This window comes from Colobus angolensis, unplaced genomic scaffold (genome assembly GCF_000951035.1).
Source record: "Colobus angolensis palliatus isolate OR3802 unplaced genomic scaffold, Cang.pa_1.0 Scaffold36, whole genome shotgun sequence".
NCBI classification, from domain to species: domain Eukaryota; kingdom Metazoa; phylum Chordata; class Mammalia; order Primates; family Cercopithecidae; genus Colobus; species Colobus angolensis.
The window spans coordinates 6,755,695-6,778,952 of record NW_012116932.1 but is presented as its reverse complement, the minus strand read 5'-3'; the positions used below and the strand labels follow the sequence as shown (position 1 = coordinate 6,778,952).

The window sequence follows — 23,258 nt, the reverse complement described above, 5'->3', positions numbered from 1 at the left end:
TGTTGGCCAGGCTGGTCTCGAACTCCTGACCTCAGGTGATCCTCTCATTTTGGCCTCCTGAAGTGTTAGGATTACAGGCCTCAGCCACTGCACCTGGCCTAAAGTTAGTTTTAATCAGGGTCCAAACAGGAGATAGAAACTATGCAACAATTTGAATAGATGAATAAAGAATTACAAACTGGAGATTAGAGTAATAGAGAATAGAGTAATAAGATATAGGAACAGCAGATATAAAGAACAACCATTTCCTCCTAGGGCTGAGATAGCATCCCCTCACCACACTCCCCATGTACTGTCTGAGATGCATACCTTGTTGAAGAGAACTAACTGGCTCGCTGCGAGGTAAAGTCAATGAGGTGCTCCCCAGTACCACTCTGAGGGGATGCTGGGAAAAACTGCCTGTGAGAAGAGTACACGTGCTGCTGGCCACTTGTGCTAAAGAACTTGAAGTCTGATAGGAGTGTACCCTAACCTGGCATAGAAACCCCTTTCTCCTGCTGAGTCCCTCTGGCGCCTTCTACTGGCAAAGCTTCACATTGCAAACCTCCATTATCACAGAGCAAGCAATGAAAGATGGACTCAGAGCTGAGGCAATAAATTGATAGCTAGCATAGTCTCTAAACTGATTTTTATGACTACATTTTATGGATAGAAAGTGTTCTTGCATATATTGTTTCCTCACATAATAGAGGACTTACTTATTCATGGTTGCAGATGAGAAAACAGATCCTAAGAAGTTAAGTGACTTGCCCAAGGTTACACAAGAAATTCCACTAGTTCTAAAATGAGAGTAATTACAGTTAACATATATTATATGTGGCAGGTACATATAAAGCACTTGGCATGAATTTTTTTTTTTTTTTTTTGAGACAGAGTCTTGCTCCGTCGCCAGGCTGGAGTACAGTGGTGTGATCTCGGCTCACTGCAACCTCTGAGTCCCTGGTTGAAGGGATTCTCCTCCCTCAGCCTCCTGAGTACCTGGGATTACAGGCATGTGCCACCAACTAATTTTTGTATTTTTAGTAGAGACATGGTTTCATCACGTTGGCCAGGATGGTCTCGATCTCTTGACCTCATGATCCACCTGCCTCGTGCTCCCAAAGTGCTGGGATTACAGGCCTGAGCCACTGCACCCAGCCACTTGGCATGAATTTAATTCCCACCATAAACCTGTGAGATAGGTAATTCTGTTATGTCCACTTTACAAATGAAGAAACTGAGGCAAAGAAAGATGATGTAACTTAATGCAAAGCTACACAGCTCTGAACTAGTAGGGCCGATATTTGAACACACTCAGACTAGATCCTGAGGTTTTGACCACTATGTCAGCTGGCCTCCTCAAATCTTCTGGCCACCACATACACCATATGTGCCATATGTGGGCTTTTTCTCCCCCTCCCACTATCTAAGGTAATTGTTCTCTTTTATTTTCCTGCCAGTTTAGAAATCAGTCCCCAGAATGTGGATGTTAATGTGCACCCCACAAAGCATGAAGTTCACTTCCTGCACGAGGAGAGCATCCTGGAGCGGGTGCAACAGCACATCGAGAGCAAGCTCCTGGGCTCCAATTCCTCCAGGATGTACTTCACCCAGGTCAGGGCGCTTCTCATCCAGCTGCTTCTCTGGGGCCTTTGAAATGTGCCCTGCCAGACATGAGAGCCCGGATTTTTGCCTGTTACTTAGGAACTTTCTTTGCAAGTATTACCTTGATAGTTTTAACATTTTCTTCTTTGAACCTAGTTATAAAGGTATTGTGCTGTTGTTCCTAGGCTTAGAGTCATAAGGTCTGAGCTCACTTCCTCACTTTGCCTCCATCTGGAACCTTAGACCAACTTCCTAGGAAAACGAGCTGTCTGAAAACAGAATAGGGTGCCTCTTCAATGCACTCTTCACTTTAGATGTTCAGGAGGAGGTTACTCCTACCTACACATGGCACAGTGGAGGGGCTGGACCCCAGGGAGGCAGTGAGAAGAGTGGAAAGAGCGGAGGCTCTACTGTTGGACAGACCTGGGTTACCAGCTGTGCGACTAACCTTCCCTGGCCTCCATATCCCCCTCAGTAATGGAGGAATGGATCATCCCCACATCCAGGGACAGTTACAAGCAGTCAGTGAACAGAAAGTCTCTGGTACGGCTTCTAAGTACTTCTTATTCTAAGTCACTTCACTTACCTGAGTTCTCAGTTTTCCTGTCTATAAGGTAAGCAGGTTGGATAAAATGCTGTCCAATATACTCCTGGTTCTGAGATGATGTGATTGTGGACAGCCCTTTAATCATGGTGAAGATGTTCATCATAAGCACACTGAAACTACAAAATAGAAATATAGATATTTTCTGCATTAAATTATGCTGGATCCTAGAAGCAGAAACTGGACTTCTGTGAGACCCTGCTTCACAGAAAACTTAAAATTCCCAAGCAGATGAATGCTTCTCAGAAGGACACTCACAGTTACCTACCTGGAAAGAATCTAGATGGAAGTGGCATGGGCACTAAGCGGTGAGATTAAACCCAGCTAGAGCAACCCCACCAGCCTTGGACCCCCCAACACCTGGAGATTGTTGATGCAAAGAGGAAGGTTCTTACTGGTGAGACCTGAAAGGGATATGTGACAGACCTGAAAGGGATATGTGGCAGGTGGGAGGAAGAAGTTCTGTCTGGAAACCAACCCTTGTTCCTCCATTATTGATTGACTCCTGCTACCAACATGAGCCCTGGGTCTTCCAGAGGCCTTAAGTCCCTATGCCTTCTAGTGCCCATGGATGAGATGAGGCCACACATGCCCCCAGTGGGTTAACCTGTCTAGCGTGAGTAAGGCTCTTGGAGCACTATGATACACAGGAAATACCCAGTAACTGTTAGTTGGTTTGATACCTGTTTCCGTTGCTCACTCAAGCTCAGTGCCCCTTTACTGCTCCTTTTATTCTGCCTCCCTCCGCACATGTGCATTGAGAATCGTATCTGAGACACACTGTGTTGGGTGCCCAGGGATGCAGCATAGATGTTGCTGCCTTCCACAGAAGCGCTCATGGACTACTAGAGAATATGTCCCATGGGAGAGAAAAACAGACTCGGGAGAATATAGCAGGGGCCATTGTCCTGGACTTGGTCAGTTAGGAAAGGGAGGGAAGAGACATGGAGCCTGGGACCCAAAGGGGAGGGGGAATGAAAAGAGTGTTTCTGGCAGAGGAAATGGCAAGGATAAAGGCCTGGAGGTGCAAGAGAATATGTGTTTGAGGATCTGAAAGTTGAGTGCAATAATGGGTCCAGTATTCGCTACCCTGGCTGCCATTAGAATTACCTGGGAAACTTAGAAAATTCCAATGTCTGGGCCCTGCCTAAACCAATAAATCATTCTTGGGTAGTGGGGTCTGGGCATCAGGATTGTTTAAAAACCCTCCCTAGGTACTGTCATGTGCAGCTGGGGTTAAGCTGTGTTGGGGTCTGAGTATGGATCTGTTAGGACAAGCGGCAGTGGTGGAGTTGAGGCTGTAGAATTCAGGCCAAATAGAGAGGTTTTCATCAGGATATTAAAGAGTTTAGATTTCAATTTGATGGGAATGGGTGGGATCTTGTTTGCATTTTATGAAGAGCTCCCTGGTTGCAATATCAGAATGGACTGGAGAGGAGCAAGATGGAATCCTACAATGATTTGGGAGAAGTGGTGAGGGGCTTGAGACACAGGAAGTAGCCCCATTCACTAATAGTTGAGCATGTAGAATTGCCAAGACCTGGAAATGGTTTGGCTGGTGGGGTGTGGGAAGAAAGGCCCAAAGTGTGAAATGAAGATGGAGAGCACACTGCCTAGCACAGAGTGATTGCCGTTTGCTCTTTCCCAGTTGAGGTCCAAGGGGTTTGCCAGAGATCATAGAGTCTGTGGCTTTATGGGGAAAAGAACCTTTCAGCATGCCTCCTTGTCTTATCCTGGGTTAGTCAGATTCATTTTGTTAGATTACGTTTTTTTTCTGGTGGAACTCTGCATAAGTCCTGACCAGTGTGTTTTCAGAAGGATCAGAGGGCCTGCCCCTGTCGGTTGGTGCTTGACACCAGCTTGGTGGGCTCCTTGCTGCTCCCTGTTTTCATGGATTATCAGAATACTTTCTCTCCCTGCCAGCAGCAGGTCACACTGGCTCCTGACTTTTTGGCCCATGGAGCCACCATCTTTCTGCTTCTCACATTGTGCCTTGTACTCCACTGATCATGGCCGGTACATCAGAAGCCCTGGTTTGCAGTGAATGCATTTGGTGTGGAAATGAGGAACCCTGGGGATTCCACACATATTTGGTTGCTGTGTTTTTCCTCCAATCTTTCACCGTAACAACAATCAACTCAGAAGATTTCTATAACCACTTATGTGAGGGTTTCTCCCCACACACTAAACAAGCAGTCAGTTCCACAGTGGACAGCAGCTGGTCTCCTCCAATTTAATTCCAACACTGTCTACTTGGAGATAGCATTAAATCCCACAGTTTGAGGGTGCAGTCCCCTAGACTGCCCCCAGTCTCCTGCTTCAGGCACCAGTCACAAGTCCAGGACTCTAGAAGTTCTGACCAGTTTCAAGTTGGGGTTCCCAAGACCTCCCACTTTATTTTTTATTAATTTTCTGGAGTGGCTCATAGAACTCAGGGAAATGTGTACTTAGTTTTCTGGATTTATTACAAAGATTTAAAAAGATACCAATAAATAGCCAAATAAAGAGATACACAAAGCTAGGTCTGGAAGGGTCTGGAGCGCAGGAGCTTCTGTCCCCATGTACTTGGCTCCCAGCACATGGATGAGTTCTTGTTCATTTTCCTGTCAGCATCAACATGTTCAGCTCTCCGGAAGCCCGCAAACTGTCTTCTTGGGCCTTTTATGGAGACATCGTTAGGCAGGAATGATTGAAACGTGGACAACTGTGTCGAAATATGATTGGACATAAAGGGGTCTAAACTCAGTAAGACCTGTTTGTTCAGATTCTTCTTGGCCTCTCTGTGGCCATTCTTTCCTCCAGGATATGGGGCAGGACCCCTATGGAATGAGGGTCTTATGACCCACAATCAGATTAGAGTCCTGTCTTGGGCAAGTGAAAGGAAAGCAGGAGAAGGTAGAGAAATTCTGTTTCCTAAGAACTTCTGAGGCCTACAGCACCCCAACATTGTAACAAAAGACTATAACAGGACTATGGGAGTTATGAGCTGGAAACCTTGGACAAAAATATATGCATATTAAACAAATATTAAGTGTATATGTACTTACGTATATTAAATATATACGTGTAGATACATATATATGTGTATATATATATTTTTTTAATTTACAGGTGTGTTTTGGGAAGCAGAAATTACCATAACTACTCTTAAGAATCTTTTAAGTCTGTTTGAAGCTAGAAAAGTCACTGTACCTTTTTGTTTCTGTTGGCCCTGTACTTCCTAATATACCCCAGCAGGAGGTGCATAATGTCTTGTTATGTCATTTTGGTGATAAGATTCATAAGTGGGTTCAGCTGGTGACAGCCTGATTCCCTCATTGTAAACTTACCCATCAACATGTAGCTTAATAGTTGCACCTTTCATTGATGACCATTACCTGAATCAGTTATTTCATTAGATTGCAAGATTATGATTTTCTGATTTTATCATTTCTTCTGTATTGACTGTAATTCTTTCGTATAGAAGAACTTTCCCTTGTTATAGCTATTTGGTTGTCCTGAAGTACAGTTCTTACTAGAAAGTAAGACCAAATGCTGAATTATATCCCTCTAGCTATCAAGTTTCAAAGGAATGAATGATGTCCTAGTAATTTCCAGTGGTGTTTAATGATGTTTTCCCTTCTCTTTCTCCCCTCTTATTCCCTCCCTCTCCATCTCCTCCCTCCTCACTTTCAGTTTTTTGCTTTTTCAGTGTTTTGTCATAGCTATTAACAGAGCAACACATTTTAATCAATTATAGTCATTTTTCTTTTTGATGCTCAAATTATCCCATCTTAGTCCAGTGGAACCAAGCCCTTGGAGTTAGGGCCCTCTGCCTTTTGACCGAATTCCATTAGTCTTGATAATTTCCTTGTTTCTGACAAGACGATGTTGCAGGCACATTTTATACTTTTCCAGCCCAAGCCCTGGAATTGGCCTTTTCTCCAAGGAGCTATAGTTCATTTTAGTGGGAAATGGTATTTAGAGACTATAATTTGGGATCTGGGATTCCTCATTGCTACTGGGTAGTCATTACTTTTAGGCCTTTCCAGTGGTCAGAGCTAGGAAATATGTGTATTTAAAAATAAACAGTTGAATGGTTGTTGCCAGGAGCTGGGAGGAAGGGGAAGTGATAAATTATTGTTTAATGGGCACAGAGTTTCAATTTGGGGAAGATGAAAAAGTTCTAGAGATATCTGGTTGTGATGGTTGCGCAACAATATAAATGCCACTGAGCTCTCACTTAAAAATGGTTAAAATGGTAAATTTCATATGTATTTTGCCACAATAAAAAGTCTTCTGGCAGCATCCCCCCAGACAAAAGTATGAAAATTTTACACTGATATTTCCATTTGAAGATAATTTTAAGATTATAAGTATTTTGCTTAATTCTTGAATTTTATACCTGTAAACCTTTTATACTTCAAATTTTGGGCAGAATTGCTTCTATAACAATCATAATTATACCTCATTCTAGTTTCTTTCTTAGTACTGCTCCATTTGGGGACCTGTGTATCTATGCTTCTTATTCTGAGTCTCTCCACTATATATATATGTATATATGTTTGTTTGTTTTGGTTTTTTTGTTGTTTTTTTGATACAGACTTTGCTACCAGGACTTGCTGGCCCCTCTGGGGAGATGGTTAAATCCACAGCAAGTCTGACCTCCTCTTCTACTTCTGGAAGTAGTGACAAGGTCTATGCCCACGAGATGGTTCGTACAGATTCCCGGGAACAGAAGCTTGATGCATTTCTGCAGCCTCTGAGCAAACCCCTGTCCAGTCAGCCCCAGGCCATTGTTCCAGGGGATAAGACAGATATTTCTAGTGGCAGGGCTAGGCAGCAAGATGAGGAAATGCTTGAACTCCCATCCCCTGCTGAAGTGGCTGCCAAAAATCAGAGCCTGAAGGGGGATACAACAAAGGGGACTTCAGAAATGTCAGAGAAGAGAGGACCCACTTCCAGCAACCCCAGGTATGGCCTTTTGAGAAAAGTGCAGCCTACCTCCTTTATTCTGTAATAAAACTGCCTTCTAACTTTGGCTTTTCATGAATCACTTGCATCTTCTCTCTGCCTGACTTGCCCTCTGCGTCCTCTGAAATGGTGCTGTGGCCTTATCCACTGTCTGCCTTTGACCATAACTTGAGAGTCACCCACCATAATGTCCTTCAAAATAACTTAAATGTCCACAGTTCTAAGCATGAGTTAAAAACACTTCAGACTGTGGAATAGTTGCTCAATTGAATAAACACACATACCAGAAAAAAAGCAGGTTTATCTTTTATTTTTAGTAGAGAATTTTGATAGAGCCTCAACACCAGAAATGGCTACAGAGAGAAGCCTAACATATCTGGAGGATTATTTTTCATCCTACTTAAAGCTGCTTTCACTTTTTTTCAGGAAAAAACACATGTTCTGAAGCTAATTTATAAAACTCCCTGGCTAGGTGCCATGGCTCACACCTATAATCCTAGCACTTTGGGAGGCTGAGGCAGGTGGATCACCTGAGGTCAGGAGTTCGAGACCAGCCTGACCAACATGCTGAAACCCCATCTCTACTAAAAACACAAAATTAGCCAGGCGTGGTGGCACGTGCCTGTAATCCCAGCTACTCGGGAGGCTGAGACTGGGGAATCACTTGAACCCCAGAGGCGGAGGTTGCAGTGAGCCGTGATCATGCCATTGCACTCCAGCCTGGGCAACAAGAACAAAACTCCATTTCAAAAAAAAAAAAACTCCCTGAAGTATGTGGGCTAGTGGTGAAAGAAAGCTGGAGAAAAGGAGCAGGAATAATAATAATAATAAAGATTGTCATTTGATTTTGAGCACTTCCAGTGTACATTCTGCAAGTACTGTAAGACATTACCTCACAAAATCTCTAAGGTGGATGGATATTCTTTATTTAATGTGTACTTATACGAAACCTGGAGCTCAAGGTGAAGGAATTTGCCCAAGGGTGCATGTGCACTATCATGGCACTAATTAGCCGTGTGAACTGAGATGCATTACTTCAGTTTGCTCATTTCTGAGTCAGCCTAGCAAGATGACTTGTAAGAATTTTTTCCAGCCAGGCGCATTGGCCTGTAATCCCAGCACTTTGAGAGGCCAAGGCGGAAGGGTCGCTTGAGTCTAGGAGTTGCACAAACACACACACACACACACACACACACACATATACACTAACCAGGCATGGTGGCAAATGCCTGTAGTCTCAGCTACTCAGGAGGCTCAGGTGGAAGGATCACTTGAGCCCAGGAGGTTGAGGCTGCAGTGAACCATGGACAAGCCACTGCACTCCATCCTGGCTGACAGAGTAACACTCTGTCTCTAAAAAAAAAAAAAAAAAAAGATTTTTTTCCAGGGAATAATAAAGGAAGCTAATATTTACGGAGCATCTACTGTGTGCCAGATACTTTGCATACATTATCCCATTTAATGCTCTTATCCCTGCAGGGAAAGTATTACATTTGTTTATCACTTGCAGAACTAAGTGATATTTACCACAGAGTAGTCAAATATTTTTAAGCCCAAAATCAAGTGATATCACTTTTCTGCTGAGAATGTTTCAGTGTTTTCCTTTGCACTTGGGATAAAACTTAAATCCCTCACTCCACCCTTGCTCCAGCCCTCCCCTTTCCTTCTCCCACATGGTGCTTTGGCCATACAGCTCTTGTGGCTGATCTGAACTGACTGAGCTTTTTACCCTTTTGCTTTTGTTGTTCTCTCCGTCTGGGAACCCCCTGGTTACCTCTTGGCTTGCTTGGCGTGGTGGCTTACACCTGTAATCCCAGCACTCTGGGAGGCCAAGGTGGACGGATCACCTTAGGTCGGGAGTGTGAGACCAGCAAGTCACCTCTTGCCAGAGGCCTTCTTTGTCCATTCAGTCTGAAGTTCTTTCTCCTCTCATTTCCCCATCATTCTGTCATGCTACCTTGTTTTATTTTCTTTATTGTGTTTATTGATACTTAAAATGATCTCTTTTCTGTTGCTATTTGACTCTCCCACTAGAAAGTAAGCATTGTGGGTTGGGTGCTGTGACTCACACCTGTAATCCCAGCACTCTGGGGGACAGAGGCAGGCAGATCGCCTGAGATTAGGAGTTCGAGACCAACCTGGCAAACATGGTGAAACCCCGTCTCTACAAAAAAATACAAAAAATAGCTGGGTGTGGTGGCTTGTGCCTGTAATCCCAGCTACTTGGGAGGCTGAGACATAAGACTCGCTTGAACCTGGAAGGCAGAGGCTGCAGTGAGTTGAGATCACACCACAGCCTGGGAGACATAGTGAGACTGTGTCTCAAAAAAAAAAAAGGAAGTAAGCATTGTGAGGGCAGGTACCTTATCTGTTTTGTTCATTGCTGGATGTAGTTAGTGTATAGCAGTGTCTGATGGATGGATAGATGGAGGAATGAATGAATGAGACTTGACAAATTCAGCTCACTTATTCAACGCCCTGCAGCTCCACAGGATGAAGCTATACTCCAGAGTCCTGCTACATTGGCTGCATGGCCAGCTGCTGGGATCTGAGCGTTGTCAGATAAGCAGTCTACCAGAGAACAGACTGATCTTTTTGGCCTGCCACCAGCACAGGGGTTCATCCACAGCTCTGTGGAACCAGCACAGAGAAGTTGCTGCTCCTCCAAAATGCAACCCACAAAATTTGGCTAAGTTTAAAAACAAGAATACTAATGATCTGCACTTCCTTTTCTTCATTGCAGAAAGAGACATCGGGAAGATTCTGATGTGGAAATGGTGGAAGATGATTCCCGAAAGGAAATGACTGCAGCTTGTACCCCCCGGAGAAGGATCATTAACCTCACCAGTGTTTTGAGTCTCCAGGAAGAAATTAATGAACGGGGACATGAGGGTATGTAAACACTGCGGCCTGCCTGGGATGCATAGGGCCTCAACTGCCAAGGTTCTGGAAATGGAGAAAGCAGTCATGTTGTTAGAGTGGCCACTACAGTTTTGCTGGGCAAGCTCCTCTTCCTTTACTAACCCACAATAGCATCAGCTTAAAGACAATTTTTGATTGGGAGAAAAGAGAGAAAAATAATCTCTGTTTATTTTAATTAGCCTTAATTGGTATTCTTATTAAACCATAGGAGTCAGAGTAAATCAGTCATTTCACCAATTTTCAGTTTGTTTCTGTCTTAGCTGAAAGCAATGTAATGGTAAGCAAAATTCTTACCTTGTGTACTGAATGGCATGTCCTGTTGCTGAAAGTGCACAGGCTTGGGAGGTAGCCATGAGCTCAAATTCTGGCACTACCACATCTCTTTTGTGACCTTAGACTCCTGACCTAACCTTTCTATGCCTCAGTTCTTTCTTACCTATAACATGAAATTAATTTTACCCTTAAAGATCATTGTGCTGATTAGAGATAAAATGTAAATAATAACACTTGTTACAGAGTAAGGAGCTGACACTTTTATATTCTGAAGGCAAAGTAGTAAATCATTATCATCTTTGTCAGAAATAGGTTTTGAGAATACCTGAGTATAGAACTATCTTGATCCCTGTTACTTCAAAACTAAAATAATGGTTTTAGGAATTAAAAGGTGAGGCTAGTCACCTCCAAGGGATGAACTGACTCAGGGATTGAGGTGTGTAACAGTGAACTGGCCCAAGCAACAATCCTGACCCCACTTTATGAGTGAGACAGTAATGGTCTAAGTGTAGACATGATTGTCCAGGGCTCCAGTAGGCAGCTCTGTACTTGAGAATTTAGCAGTGACACTTCTATTTTTCATCTATTATACTTTTTTTTTTTTTTTTGACGCAGGGTCTCACTCTGTCACCCAGGCTGCAGTGAATTTTTTTTTTTTTTTGTAGAGATGGGGTTTTGCCATGTTTCCCAGGCTGGTCTTGAACTCCTAGGCTCAAGTGATCCTCTCACCTCTGTCTTCCAAAGTGCTGGGATTATAGGTGTGAGCCAGTACACCTGGCCTATTACATATTTCTTAATTAAGGTAGTCAAATTTCAAAACTGTTACAAAGTGTATCTTAAAATATGACAATCTGGTTTAATTTTTAAAAGACATGAGTAGTCAAGGAGCAATTCTGTGCCTTTCCCACTAGTCTCTAACCTTTTAAAATAGCTGCTTCTTGGCCAGGTGCAGTGGCTCACGCCTGCAATCCCAGCACTTTGGGAGGCCAAGGTAGGCAGATCACGAGTCGAAACCATCCTGGCTAACACGGTGAAACCCCATCTCTACTAAAAATACAAAAAATTAGCCAGGCGGGATGGTGGGCGCCTATAGTCCCAGATACTCGGGAGGCTGAGGCAGGAGAATGGCATGAACCCAGGAGGCGGAGCTTGCAGTGAACCGAGATTGCGCCACTGAACTCCAGCCTGGGCGACAGAGTGAGACTCTGTCTCAAAAGAAAAACAAAAAACAAAACAAAACAAAAAAACCATCTGCTTTTGATTCAGTGGCTTCTTTAATTTTTTCAGTCTCAGTCACCACTTGTCTAAGCAAATTCAGGAAATCTTCAACTTGTCTTTCTACATTTGTTCCCCTTTCTTAACATTTTGGGCCTTTGTTTACATACGGGAAAAGACCAACAGGTCGTCTCTCCCTTTGGGCAGGATACAAGCTTCCTGTGACTGAAGTTTTGCTAGCTGTAGAAGTGGCTGCCATTTGGCTTCTGGTTTTTATTTCCATGATTTGCTCCAGTTGCTCTTCCATTCCATCATTGTTAGCTTTCAAGCTAGGAACTTCTAAAATGCTTTTAAAAGGTGAGCTGTTACTTGATGCATTTAGCAGTCTTCCTCACAGTGGTTTTGATGGACAGATTCCCTCAGTTTGGAAATTATGAGTTTTCTTAAAGGGTTTGTCTCCCTCATGTATAGCAGGCTGTTAAAAGTTACAATGTCAATAACTTTCTGAATAGTATCAAACTGTTTTCAGTGCAGTGTATTAACAAAGCTAACCTGCCTCGAGTTTGTTCAGCTTTGGAGTCTTGCTGAGGCTAAAATGATAAATCTAAATTATTTAAAATTGTGTATTCCTACACAGTATCTCACTTAATTATAGAACAGTCTTGTGAGGGAGGCAGAGCAGATGCCGTTTTCTCTATTTTAAAGATGAGGAAAATGGAATGGAAAATGGAGAGGACAGACTAATTGCAACATCTCCGCAATCAAAAACAGGCCCAGGTTCCTGCCTTGTTGGTGGTGGGTTGCTACTGGCAGTGGCCTTCATGCAGGAAGGCTAGATGCATAACCAGGTCAACAGCCCTTGCAGGACAAGCATGCCATGTAATTCTGATTCCATCGATTGAGGCTGGCGTTTTCAAACATGCTGCTTACAGACAGAATCGCCTGTGCTGTGGGGAATGGAATGTGCTCTTGCTTTGGAGCCAGAACTCCTCTGAAGCTCCTACCACCTACACCATTCAGAGACCAGACAGATATTTGTTCAACATTTTGGGCATGATTTTCGTGCTTTGTAAAATGTGCTACACTGCAGCCTTTACTGGGCTGTGGTGATGAACACTTAAGATACTGTGTGTGTGCTTTATAATCTGTAAGGCACTGCTCAAGGAGAGGGACCTCTGCCATGAGCCCCTACCCACTGGTATCTGGTTGACACCCAAAGCCCCAGCCTTGGAGAAGCTGATTCTCTTTGAGTTGAATGCTGTATAGGGATTTGACTGAGGCTCAGATTTGACGAGGAAGACCACTAGCCTTAATAGACCAAGAGGCTGACTACTCCCTGATGAAGTTCCCCAGGTCATGAAAGAAGTAAGAGATACATTCCTTGTCACAGCTTTCTTAGTTGCACCTGATCTGTATGATTATTTGAGCAGTGTGTTGTCTGTGCAGAGATCATGTTTGTGGAGCTCACCGCCTCATCCTTGGTGCTGAGCAGAGTACCTGGCATGTATACTCAGTAGATATTTGCTAAGGGAGCGAGTCAGTGATTGAGAGGAGCAGCCTGGGAGATAAAGCCCTAGAATCTTTATTTTAAAGGGATGTCAAAGTTGAACGTTCAGTTAGACAGTTCTCTTGAGTTTAGGGATTTACCCATCCACGGTGGACACACTTTGAGTTAACAAGTGAGGTTAATTTTGACAGGTTCCAGTATCCAGGCAAGCATTCTATGGAATAAGGTTCATCTCAGGGATTAGTAATGACTGAATTTACTTACTGCTAGTCCCATAATTTTGATCTGTTAATTAATGGGGTTAAGAAATGTCATAAGCTATTTGCTACCATTTAAAGTGAAAATACCCTTAACGTTTTTTGCCTCCAGATATCCACACTTAATTTCATTTTCTTGCTCTTTGGTGAACAGTCCTGGGTCTGAATGTATATATTCATGGTTTGTCACTAGGTGATAGTTTTTTTTGGTACAAGAAATCAGTTCAGCAAACATTTGTCAAGTATCTTCTCTGTAAAAAATATACTGTGCCAAGCTCAGAAGTAGGAAGTGAAATGGATCAACTATGACTCCTGCTTTAAAGAATACCATGGTGTTATCTGGGAATTGTTTAGGTAGAATGAAAGAAATCCTCTAATAGAGATATGAGGCCAGTTCAGCAGAAAGCCAGGGTGAGATCTCCTGAGAAGGATGGAAGGGTGTCTTGATTATCTCTGGTAACAGCAAAGGTACTGGCATACAGTGGCCATTGGAAGACAGCCAGCAGGGGATGGGGGCGTTTACCCTTGCAAGTGGGCATTAGGAACTAGAGGACTGGTCGCCCTTTCTTCAGGTTTGGTTTCCCTTGCTGCTTCTCAGAAAAAGATGCTGAGACTCAAGGCCTCAGTTATGAACTTAGATAGGTGGTTTGGCTTTGAAGTACAGACGGATTTTGTCCGATTTTGGCAGGGAAATGCCTGCAGACCAGCACTATGGGGATATTTAGGTTAGGGACGAAATGAAAGTTGTTTTAAGTCCTGATAAGAGGCTGTGAAGAGGTACAAGAAGCCTCACAATGCCCAATGAAGAAAAGCCCTGTGCTTGGTGCTGCTGCCTCCCTCCCCCGTCCTGCTGGCAGGGCTGCGATTCAGTAGCTCTGGATGCGTCAGAGCAGTCCATGAACATTCTGTGTGGAAAATCTCTGACTGTTTTAGTGGATTACACTGCTCTCCCTTTCCTCCAGTGCCTCATTATTCAGGATTATTTGATGTTCTCCAGCTTTTAAAATAATCATTTTCCGCCTACGCAGAACATCCTGTAGAGACATCGAGTTTCCAGTGGGAACAGAGAGGAATACTTACTCTAAAAATGAAGAAAATAAACCTCTTTTTATGGGGTGGGGGATAGTATTGCAGAACTTCTATAATAGTATGAGAATTCACTTGTGGTGCCAAAGCTTAAAAAGAAAAGTATAGTGAGAATAGCACCTGCCTAAGAAATAGGACATCACCATCACCTTTGAGGCTCTTATGTGCTGCTCCCCTGTGCCATTCCCTTCCCTTCTTCTTTAGAGGTGATTACTATTCTAAATTTGGGGATTATTATTTCCTTTTTTTATTATAGTTTTTTTATTACAGTTTTATTACCTGTATTTGTAGTCCTAAAAAATTGTTTAGTTTTGCAAGCTTTAGATTTTATAAAAGTAGAATTACACTGTAAGTTTACTTTTTCTGCAATTTATATGTAGCTATACATATATTCCCAAGATTCATCCATCTTGTTACATACAGCTCTGGTTTACCTTTTCTGTATAATACAGATTCTGCTTCATGAATTTACAGTTCATTCATTCTTCTGTTGAAGGACAGTTGGAGCACTCATATGGTCTCAGTCCCTGTGTCTCCTCATGCCACCTTGCTTCCCAGCCTCATATGAGTTGATTGGTGGCCTGGCATACTGGATGAGAAGCTCTAGGTCATATATTTAAGAGAGTTATTGCTGGGTCATAAAATGACAGATTATTTTCCAGAGGGGTCATATTCATTTATATTATCACCAATAATTATACTGTCAGATTTTTACCTGTTTGATGATTGTGAAACAGTATCTGATGGTAGTTTTTATTTGCATTTTCTTGGTTGCAATAAAGTTAAATGTATTTCAGCCAGTCGCGTTGGCTGATGCCTATAATCCCAGCACTTTGGGAGGCCGAGGTGGGTGGATCACTTGAGGCCAGAATTTCAAGACCAGCCCGGCCAACGTGGCAAAACCCCATCTCTACTAAAAATATAAAAATTAGCTGGGTATGGTGTCACATGCCTGTAATCCCAGCTACTTGGGAGGCTGAGGCACAAGAATCACTTGAACCCAGGAGTTAGATGTTGCAGTGAGCCGAGATTGTACCACTGCACTCCAGCCTGGCCAACAGAGCAATAAATAAATAAATAAGTAATCAATAAATAAGTATATTTCATTAACTGTTAAGTGTCTGTTCAAGTTTTTTACCCAATATTTGATGGGCTCTTTTTTTGTCTTACCTAATTAACTTTTGGAGTTTTTAATATATTCTAGATAGTAGTGAGTTACATGAAAATATCTTCCCCTAGTTTAGGGATCCCCTAGTAACTTTTTAAAATGAATACTTGTTTTAGGAACAGAAATTCTTAGATTTAATGTAGGCAGATTTTATCAATTGTTCTTTACAGATTGGCTTTTTAGCTTAAGAAATCCTTCCTAACTTTGTGATAATTAAAGATATGCTCTTAGATTGTTTCCTAAAAGACTCATACTTAAGCCTCTAGCCCACCTGGAGTTGATTTTCACAGATACTACATTTTTTACTAGTTGTAGATCAGCCCCTTTGTAGAGCAAGTCTGTTAGGTGCCATTTTTATGGCAGCCTGTGCTCACTTTATGTCTCTGTCACATTTTGGTAATTCTCACAATATTTCCAACTTTTTCATTATTACTATATCTGTTATGGTGATCTGTGATCACTGATCTTTGGCATTACTGTTATAATTGTTTGGGGCACCATTAAGCTCACTGTCTTATGTGGACAAAACCATGCCCACATAAGACAGTGAGCTTAATTAGTAAATGTTTGTGCTCAGACCTCTCCACTAACTGGGTGTTCCCATGTCTTCCTCACTCTCCTCAGGCCTCCTTATTCCTTGAGATGCAGTAATATTGAAACTAGGCAAATCAGTAACCCCAAAGTGTCCACAAGTGTTTAAGTGAAAGGATGAGGCCGGGTGCAGTGGCTCACGCATGTAATCCCATCACTTTGGGAGGCTAATGCGGGTGGATCACCTGAGGTCAAGAGTTTGAGACCAGCCTGGCCAACATGGTGAAACCCTGTCTCTACTAAAAATACAAAAATCAGCTAGGCCTGGTGGTGGTCGCCTGTAGTCCTAGCTATTCAGCAGGCTGAGGTATGAGAATCACCTGAACCCAGGAGGCGGAGGTTGCGGTGAGTCGAGATCATGCCATTGCACTCCAGCCTGGGCAACAGAGTGAGACTATATCTCAAAAACAAAAAACAAAACAAAACAAACGAAAAAACTGAAAGCAAGAACTTAATGAGAAAGGCATATTAAAAGCCAGTATAGGTTGAAAGCTTGGCCTCTTGTGCAAGTTAGCCAAGTTATACATGAATGATAAAGCGAAACAGCTTTATTGCTGTAATAAAGTTTTGGTGGTCTGGATAGAAGATCAAATCAGTCACAGCATTCCCTTAAGCCAAAGCCTAATCCAGGGTAAGGCCCTAACTTGCTTCAATTCTTTGAAGACTTAGAGGGGTGAGGAAGCTACAGAAGAAAACTTGAAAGCCAACAGAGACTGATGAGGTTTAAGGAAAGAAGCCACAAGTGCTGATGTAGACACTGTAGCAAGTTATCCAGAAGATCTAATTGATGAAGGTGGCTTACACTAAACAACAGATTTTCTATGTAGACAAAACAATCTATTAGAAGGAGCCATCTATGACTTACATAGTTAGAGGAAAAGTCACTGCCTGGCTTCAAAGCTTCAAAAGACAGGTTGACTCTCTTATAGGTACTAATGCATCTGGTGACTTTAAGTTGAAGCCAGTGCTCATTTGCCATTCCAGAAATCCCAGGGCCCTTAAGAATTATGCTAACTCTACTCTGCCTGTGCTCTATAAATGGAACAACAAAGCCTAGATGACAGCACATCTTTTAGAGCATGATTTACTGAATATTTTAAGCCCATTGTTGAGACCTACTGCTCAGAAAAAAAGATTCCTTTCAAAATATTACTGTTCATTAACAAGGTACCTGGTCACCCACGATCTCTAATGGAGATATATAAGGAGATGAACACTAACATAGCATCCATTCTGCAACCCATGGATCAAGGAGTGATGCTGACTTTCAAGTCTTATTTAAGAAATACATTTGATAGGGCTCTAGCTGCCATAGAAAGTGATTCTTCTGATGGATCTATGCCAAGTAAATTGAAAACCTCTGGAAAGAATTCATCATTTTAGATGCCCTGAAAAACATTCGAGATTCCTGGGAGGAAGTCAAAATATCAACATTAACAGGTGTTTGGAAGAAATTGCATCCAACCCTCATGGATAACTTTGAGGGATTCTAGACTTCATTGGAGGAAGTAGCTTCAGATGTCATGGAAATCACAAGAAAATTAGAAGTGGAGCTTGAAGATATGACTGAATTGCTGCAATCCCATGATAAAATTTGAACAGATGAGGAGTTGCTTCTTATGGATGAGCATAGAAAGTAGTTTCTTGAGAGAGAACTTAATTCTGGTGAAGATGCTGTTAATGTTGAAATGGCAACAAAGGATTTAGAATATTATATAAACTTAATTAGTGAAGCAGCAGCAGCAGGGTTTGAGAGGATTGACACTAGTTTTGGAAGAATTTCTACTGTGAGTAAAATGCTATGAAACAACATGACAAACTACAGAGAAATCTTTCATGAAAGGAAAAATCAATTGATGCAGCAAACTTCACTGTTGTCTTATTTCAAGAAATTGCAACAGCTTCCTCAGCCTTCAGCAATCACCACCCTGATCAGTCAACAGCCATCATCAGGGCTAGGTCCTCCACCAGCAAAAAGATAACAATTCGCCAACAGCTCAGATGACTGTTAGCATTTTTTAGCAAAAACCTTTTTAATTTTATTTATTTAATTTATTGGAGACAGAGATTGACTCTGTCGCCCAGGCTGGAGTGCAGTGGCACAGTCTCAGCTCACTGCAACCTCCACCTCCCAGGTTCAAGTGATTCTTATGCCTCAGCCTCCCAGGTAGCTGGGATTATAGGCATGTGCCACCACACCTGGCTAATTTTGGTATTTTTAGTAGAGACAGCGTGTTTACTATGTTGGCTAGGCTCGTCTCGAACTCCTGATCTCTGGTGATCCCCCTGCTCGGGCTTCCAAAGTGCTGGTATTATTGTCATGAGCCACTGTGCACGGCCAGCAAAAAAGTGTTTTTAAATTAAGCTACGTACATTGATTTTAGACATAATGCTGTTGCACACTTAATAGATTACAGTGTGGTGTAAACATAAGTTTATATGCACTGAAAAACAAAAAATTTCACATGACTTGCTATATTGTGATATTGAGTTTATTGCTGTAGTCTGGAACTGAACCTGCAATATCTCAGAGGTATGCCTGTATCTACTTGTTCGATACTTGTTACTGTCAGTTTGTTTGGATTTGCCACATATTATTTGATCATAATTCTTTCCTGTAGATGTTTTATCGTCTGCCTGAACCTTTAGTGGGGCCTTTGGTGGCTTAGTCCTGTCACACCTAAGACAATAGAAGTTTATTTTTCAGAGTTCTAAGAACTGGGAAGTCCAAGATCAAGGCACCAGCAGATTTGGTGTCTGGTGAGGGCCCGCTTCCTCATACGTGGCGCCGTCTAGCTGTGTCCTTACATGGTGGAAGGGGATGGCTAAGGGCTAATCCCAGCAATGAGGGAAGACCTAATCACCTCCCAGAGGCCCCACTTCCTAATAGTGTCACCTTGGGGGTTAGGATTTAACCTGTGGATTTTGTGGGCACACAGACATTCAAACAATAGCCGTGGCAAACTTTTTTGCTTTGTCTAATTCACCCTTATTTTGAAAAGTATTTGTGTTGGGTTTAAAACTCCAGATTGGCAATTATTTTTTCTTAGTGCATTGAAGGTAATAGTGTATCATTTTCTGATTTCTACTTTTGCTCTTGAAAATTCAGCTATCAGTCTTAAAATTTGTTACCTGTTGAAAATTCAGCTACCAGTCTTATATTTTATTTACTTAGTGGGTAATCTCTCTTCTTTCTGAGTACCTTTAAGATACCCTTTTAAAAATACCACGTAGTAACCTTGTGTGTTACGTGTGGATTTTGTTGGCCTTGCTAGCTGAGACTTGACAGTTTTCATCACTTCTGGGATATTCTCAGGTATTTTGTCTTCGAAGTCTTCAGATACTGTCCTCTTCCTGCCCTCTCTCCGACTCCTTCTGGAACATGAGTTATGTATTTATTATCTCCCATGTACATAAGTTATCTTTACATATTTTCAATTTCTTTAACTTTCTGTGTTACATTCTGGATACTTTTTTGATCTACCATCCAGTTAATTACCTTGTTTAACTTTGTCAAATCTGTTTTTAAGTTTATCTTGATTTTTCTTTTCAATTATTGTATTTTTCATTTTTAAAAACGTTATGTGCTCATTTGGAAATCTTGATCCCAGGAGATAGTGGATAGTGTCCTGCTGCTTACTCATGGTTTTAACACTTCTTGAGCATGCTGAACATACTTATTTTATGTTATTTGCTGATCTTTCCAGTTCCTGAAACCTTTACAGATCTCATTTTGTGGATTCTTCTGGATTGTAATTCATGGGGCTTTTTTTGTAATTTTGTAACTGTTAATTCCTCATACTTTATCTGTGGGGAATTACTTGAAGCCTGGGTTGACAATGAAATTCTGCAGAGAGAATTTGCATTTGATTCTACTAGGAAAGCGGAGGAACAGTCAGCCCTGATATCAGTTTAAATTAAAATCTCCACTTAAGGTTTTCAGGCACTTGCTTAGCATGAATCCTGACTGGAAAAGCATGTGAGGACCAGTTAATGATTACAGATTCGCGGGGTGTCATTTTTTCTTCCAACACCAATGCTAGAGGTGGCAATTTTGCTTACTGCCCTTGGAGGGGCAGGGAGGTGGGCATGGGCGTTGTAGTATGGTTTTCCTTTTCAATGGGGGTGCAGCCTTTGGAGTCTCAGCTTCATGTGTTGGGGAAGTGGTCTCCCAGTAGACTCTCCATTTCAAACCATTCCATGCTTTTGTCCTCCTTTTGCCACCTTCAGAGCCTGTGAAAACTAATGTTTGTGATTCCTGAGGTTTCTCAAATGTCTTTAGATAAAGTTGACTTTAGAGATCTTGTTACCTCTCTGAGTTCAACTTTGTCTTAGATTTTGATCCTTGGGTGTCTTTAATCTTTTAGCAATTCCTTGTTGTGTGTTAAAAGATTAGTTCTATTTTATTCCTCATTTGTGTTTGTTTTCACCAGGAGGCTCAATTCAGGCTTCTTTGCTTACTTGGTGTCTCTAGCTCTGGTGCTTGGTGCTTTGGGCAATGAAGTGGGGTTGGTAGGATTCCATTACTTACCTGTTTTTTGGTTTTATTTTTTGTTCTGCAGTTCTCCGGGAGATGTTGCATAACCACTCCTTCGTGGGCTGTGTGAATCCTCAGTGGGCCTTGGCACAGCATCAGACCAAGTTATACCTTCTCAATACCACCAAGCTTAGGTAAATCAGTGAGTGTGTGAACAAGCAGAGCCACTAGAACAATGTTCCAGGGAGCACAGGGACAAAAGCTAAGGAGAGCAGCATGAGGTAGTTGGGAGGGCACAGGCTTTGGAGTCAGACAGATGTGGTTTCAAATCCAAGTTCGACCATTTCCCATTTATTTGACTGTAGACAAGTTACTTTCCTAAACTATGTCTCAGATTTCTCATCTGTAAGTTGTGGTATTACTAGTTAATGTGCAGGGGTTTTGTTTGTTTGTTTGTGAGGGTAAGAAATAACCCAAGAAGCCTAGTCCTTGGTAGTTGCTCAGCGCCCTGTAAATGCTGTGAACCAGGTGGTGAGGGTTTGGTGCTGCCAGAGAATTCTCTGTATGCAACAGAGTATTGTAAGTGATGCAAGAGAAAGAAGACCTGATGCCTTCTTTCCTCCCAGCTTTGAGAATGGAGCAAAGGCCTACCCCAGCCACCAAGCGAGCCAGTGGGCTTGATCAGCACAGAAAAGGTGACCCCATCAGTTTCATTTGACTGTTGCATGGCTGGCAACGTTTCTATTGATTGTTTCCAGGGACCTTGGTGGATGAGCTCCTGTTGAGTCTAGAATCTGTATTAAATCTGTTCTCAAATAGGTCATGTATATGGGAGGATGCTGCCACCTTGCATATACTAGACATCACCTACCTACTGTGAGACTCTCCCTCTAAGCCCTGCTGTGGCCTCAGAGTACTTATTGGCCCTGTCAGTGGGGCAGCCACTATACATTGCATGGAGTTGGTACATGAGATAGAAACCTATTTGCCATCCCTTGAAACTGCCCCAGTCCAGAAGCTTCCTGTTAGCACATGTACCTCCTTGTATATATTCAGAACTCATTCCTCCTAGGCTCGGAAACCCGTTTGGTACAACTCTGTTCAAGTTCCATTGTCTGCTTTGAGAATGCTTGGGCTTGTATAGTGCGCTGTCACTTTTCAATTTGTTAGGAATTCTACTCTCCTTGCTTTTTCTTTTCTAGCATGTCTAAGGGAATGACCTCCAAGGCCCCAAATCACAGTTGCATTCATGTTCTTTCATCTCACAGATACAAATTCAGGCCAGTCCCAGATTTGCAAAATGTGAATTGGTTTTCCAGTAAGGGGGTAGAAAAACATAGGGAGAGAACTGGATTCAGAGTTCAATATCTGGATTCAAGTCCTTCCTTTAGCACTTTACTAACTGACATAGAATAACTCAGCTACTCAATAGGTGCCTCAGTTTCCCCACCAAAATGCAGACATAGCAGGTGCTTTGTCTGCTTTGATGAGAAGAAGTCTTTAAGCAAGTCTGTGGGGTTCAGTGTGTTTTAAGAACTATAAAGTACCATCTAAATGTGGATTTATTCCCATTGTGTTTTTGGAAGTAATTCAATATAGTGTGTACTTCATAGCTGCCTTTGGACTATTGCCAGCCAGTGTATCATCCTAAACTACATGTCAGCGTAGTATAATCCTGCCTTAGGTCTACTTTTGATTATTTAGGAAGACTCCCTGCCCTCCCTGTACATTTCATATAATTTTTAATAAGTTGTAAAAAAAAAAAAAGTGATTTATAGGATTCTTTGTAAGTGGGGGAAAGGTAAGCAGACAAAAAACAAAAACTTTTTAAATTTTACGGCAGAGTGTTAGAAACCTTGTATAGCACCAGACAGGTAGGGACAGAACATGAGTGGTAGCAAGCCAGACTTGGTTTTAGTGCGCTAACCTATCTGTTAGAGGCTGGCCACTCAAAGCCCTGGTTGAAGATGTTGGGAATCCCAGCTCTCTGGAGGGGTACGAGATTTTGTTAGACTGTTAAGCAGATTCCACAGCCAGGCAGAACTATTTCTGTCTCATCCATGTTTCAGGGATTACTTCTCCCATTTTGTCCCAACTGCTTGTATCTCAAGCATGAATTCAGCTTTTCCTTAAACTCACTTCATTTTTATTTTCAGTGAAGAACTGTTCTACCAGATACTCATTTATGATTTTGCCAATTTTGGTGTTCTGAGGTTATCGGTAAGTTTAGATCCTTTTTACTTCTGAAATTTCAACTGATCATTTCTGAAAATAGTAGCTCTCCACTAATATCTTATTTGTAGTATATTAAATTTTTCTAAAAATTCTTAGGATAGTTGCTGTATTGTATTGCATATGGAGGTGTCTATAAGAAGTTTTATACTTTTTAGCAAAATAGTCATTTGGTAGCCAACTTAAACAAATGTTTATTAGTATAGAAGTTAATAAATATCTACTGATACTCAGCTGGGTGCAGTGGCTGATGCCTGTAATCCCAGCACTTTGGGAGGCCGAGGCGGGCAGATCATTTGAGGTCAGGAGTTCAAGACCAGCCTGAAATACTGTCTCTACTAAATTACAAATATTAGCAGGGCATGGTGGTAGGCACCTGTAATCCCAGC

The 23,258-nt window shown here is 42.1% G+C and overlaps 1 protein-coding gene across 1 annotated transcript in view; it reads left to right on the top strand.

Moving 5' to 3' along the window:
• MLH1 (mutL homolog 1) overlaps positions 1-23,258 on the top strand; it is a 55,063-nt gene that overhangs the window by 24,393 nt on the left and 7,412 nt on the right. The window contains 5 exon segments of the mRNA XM_011953348.1: positions 1,440-1,593; positions 6,771-7,141; positions 9,885-10,033; positions 20,723-20,831; positions 22,794-22,857. Of these exon segments, the coding sequence (XP_011808738.1) occupies positions 1,440-1,593; positions 6,771-7,141; positions 9,885-10,033; positions 20,723-20,831; positions 22,794-22,857 (847 nt within the window).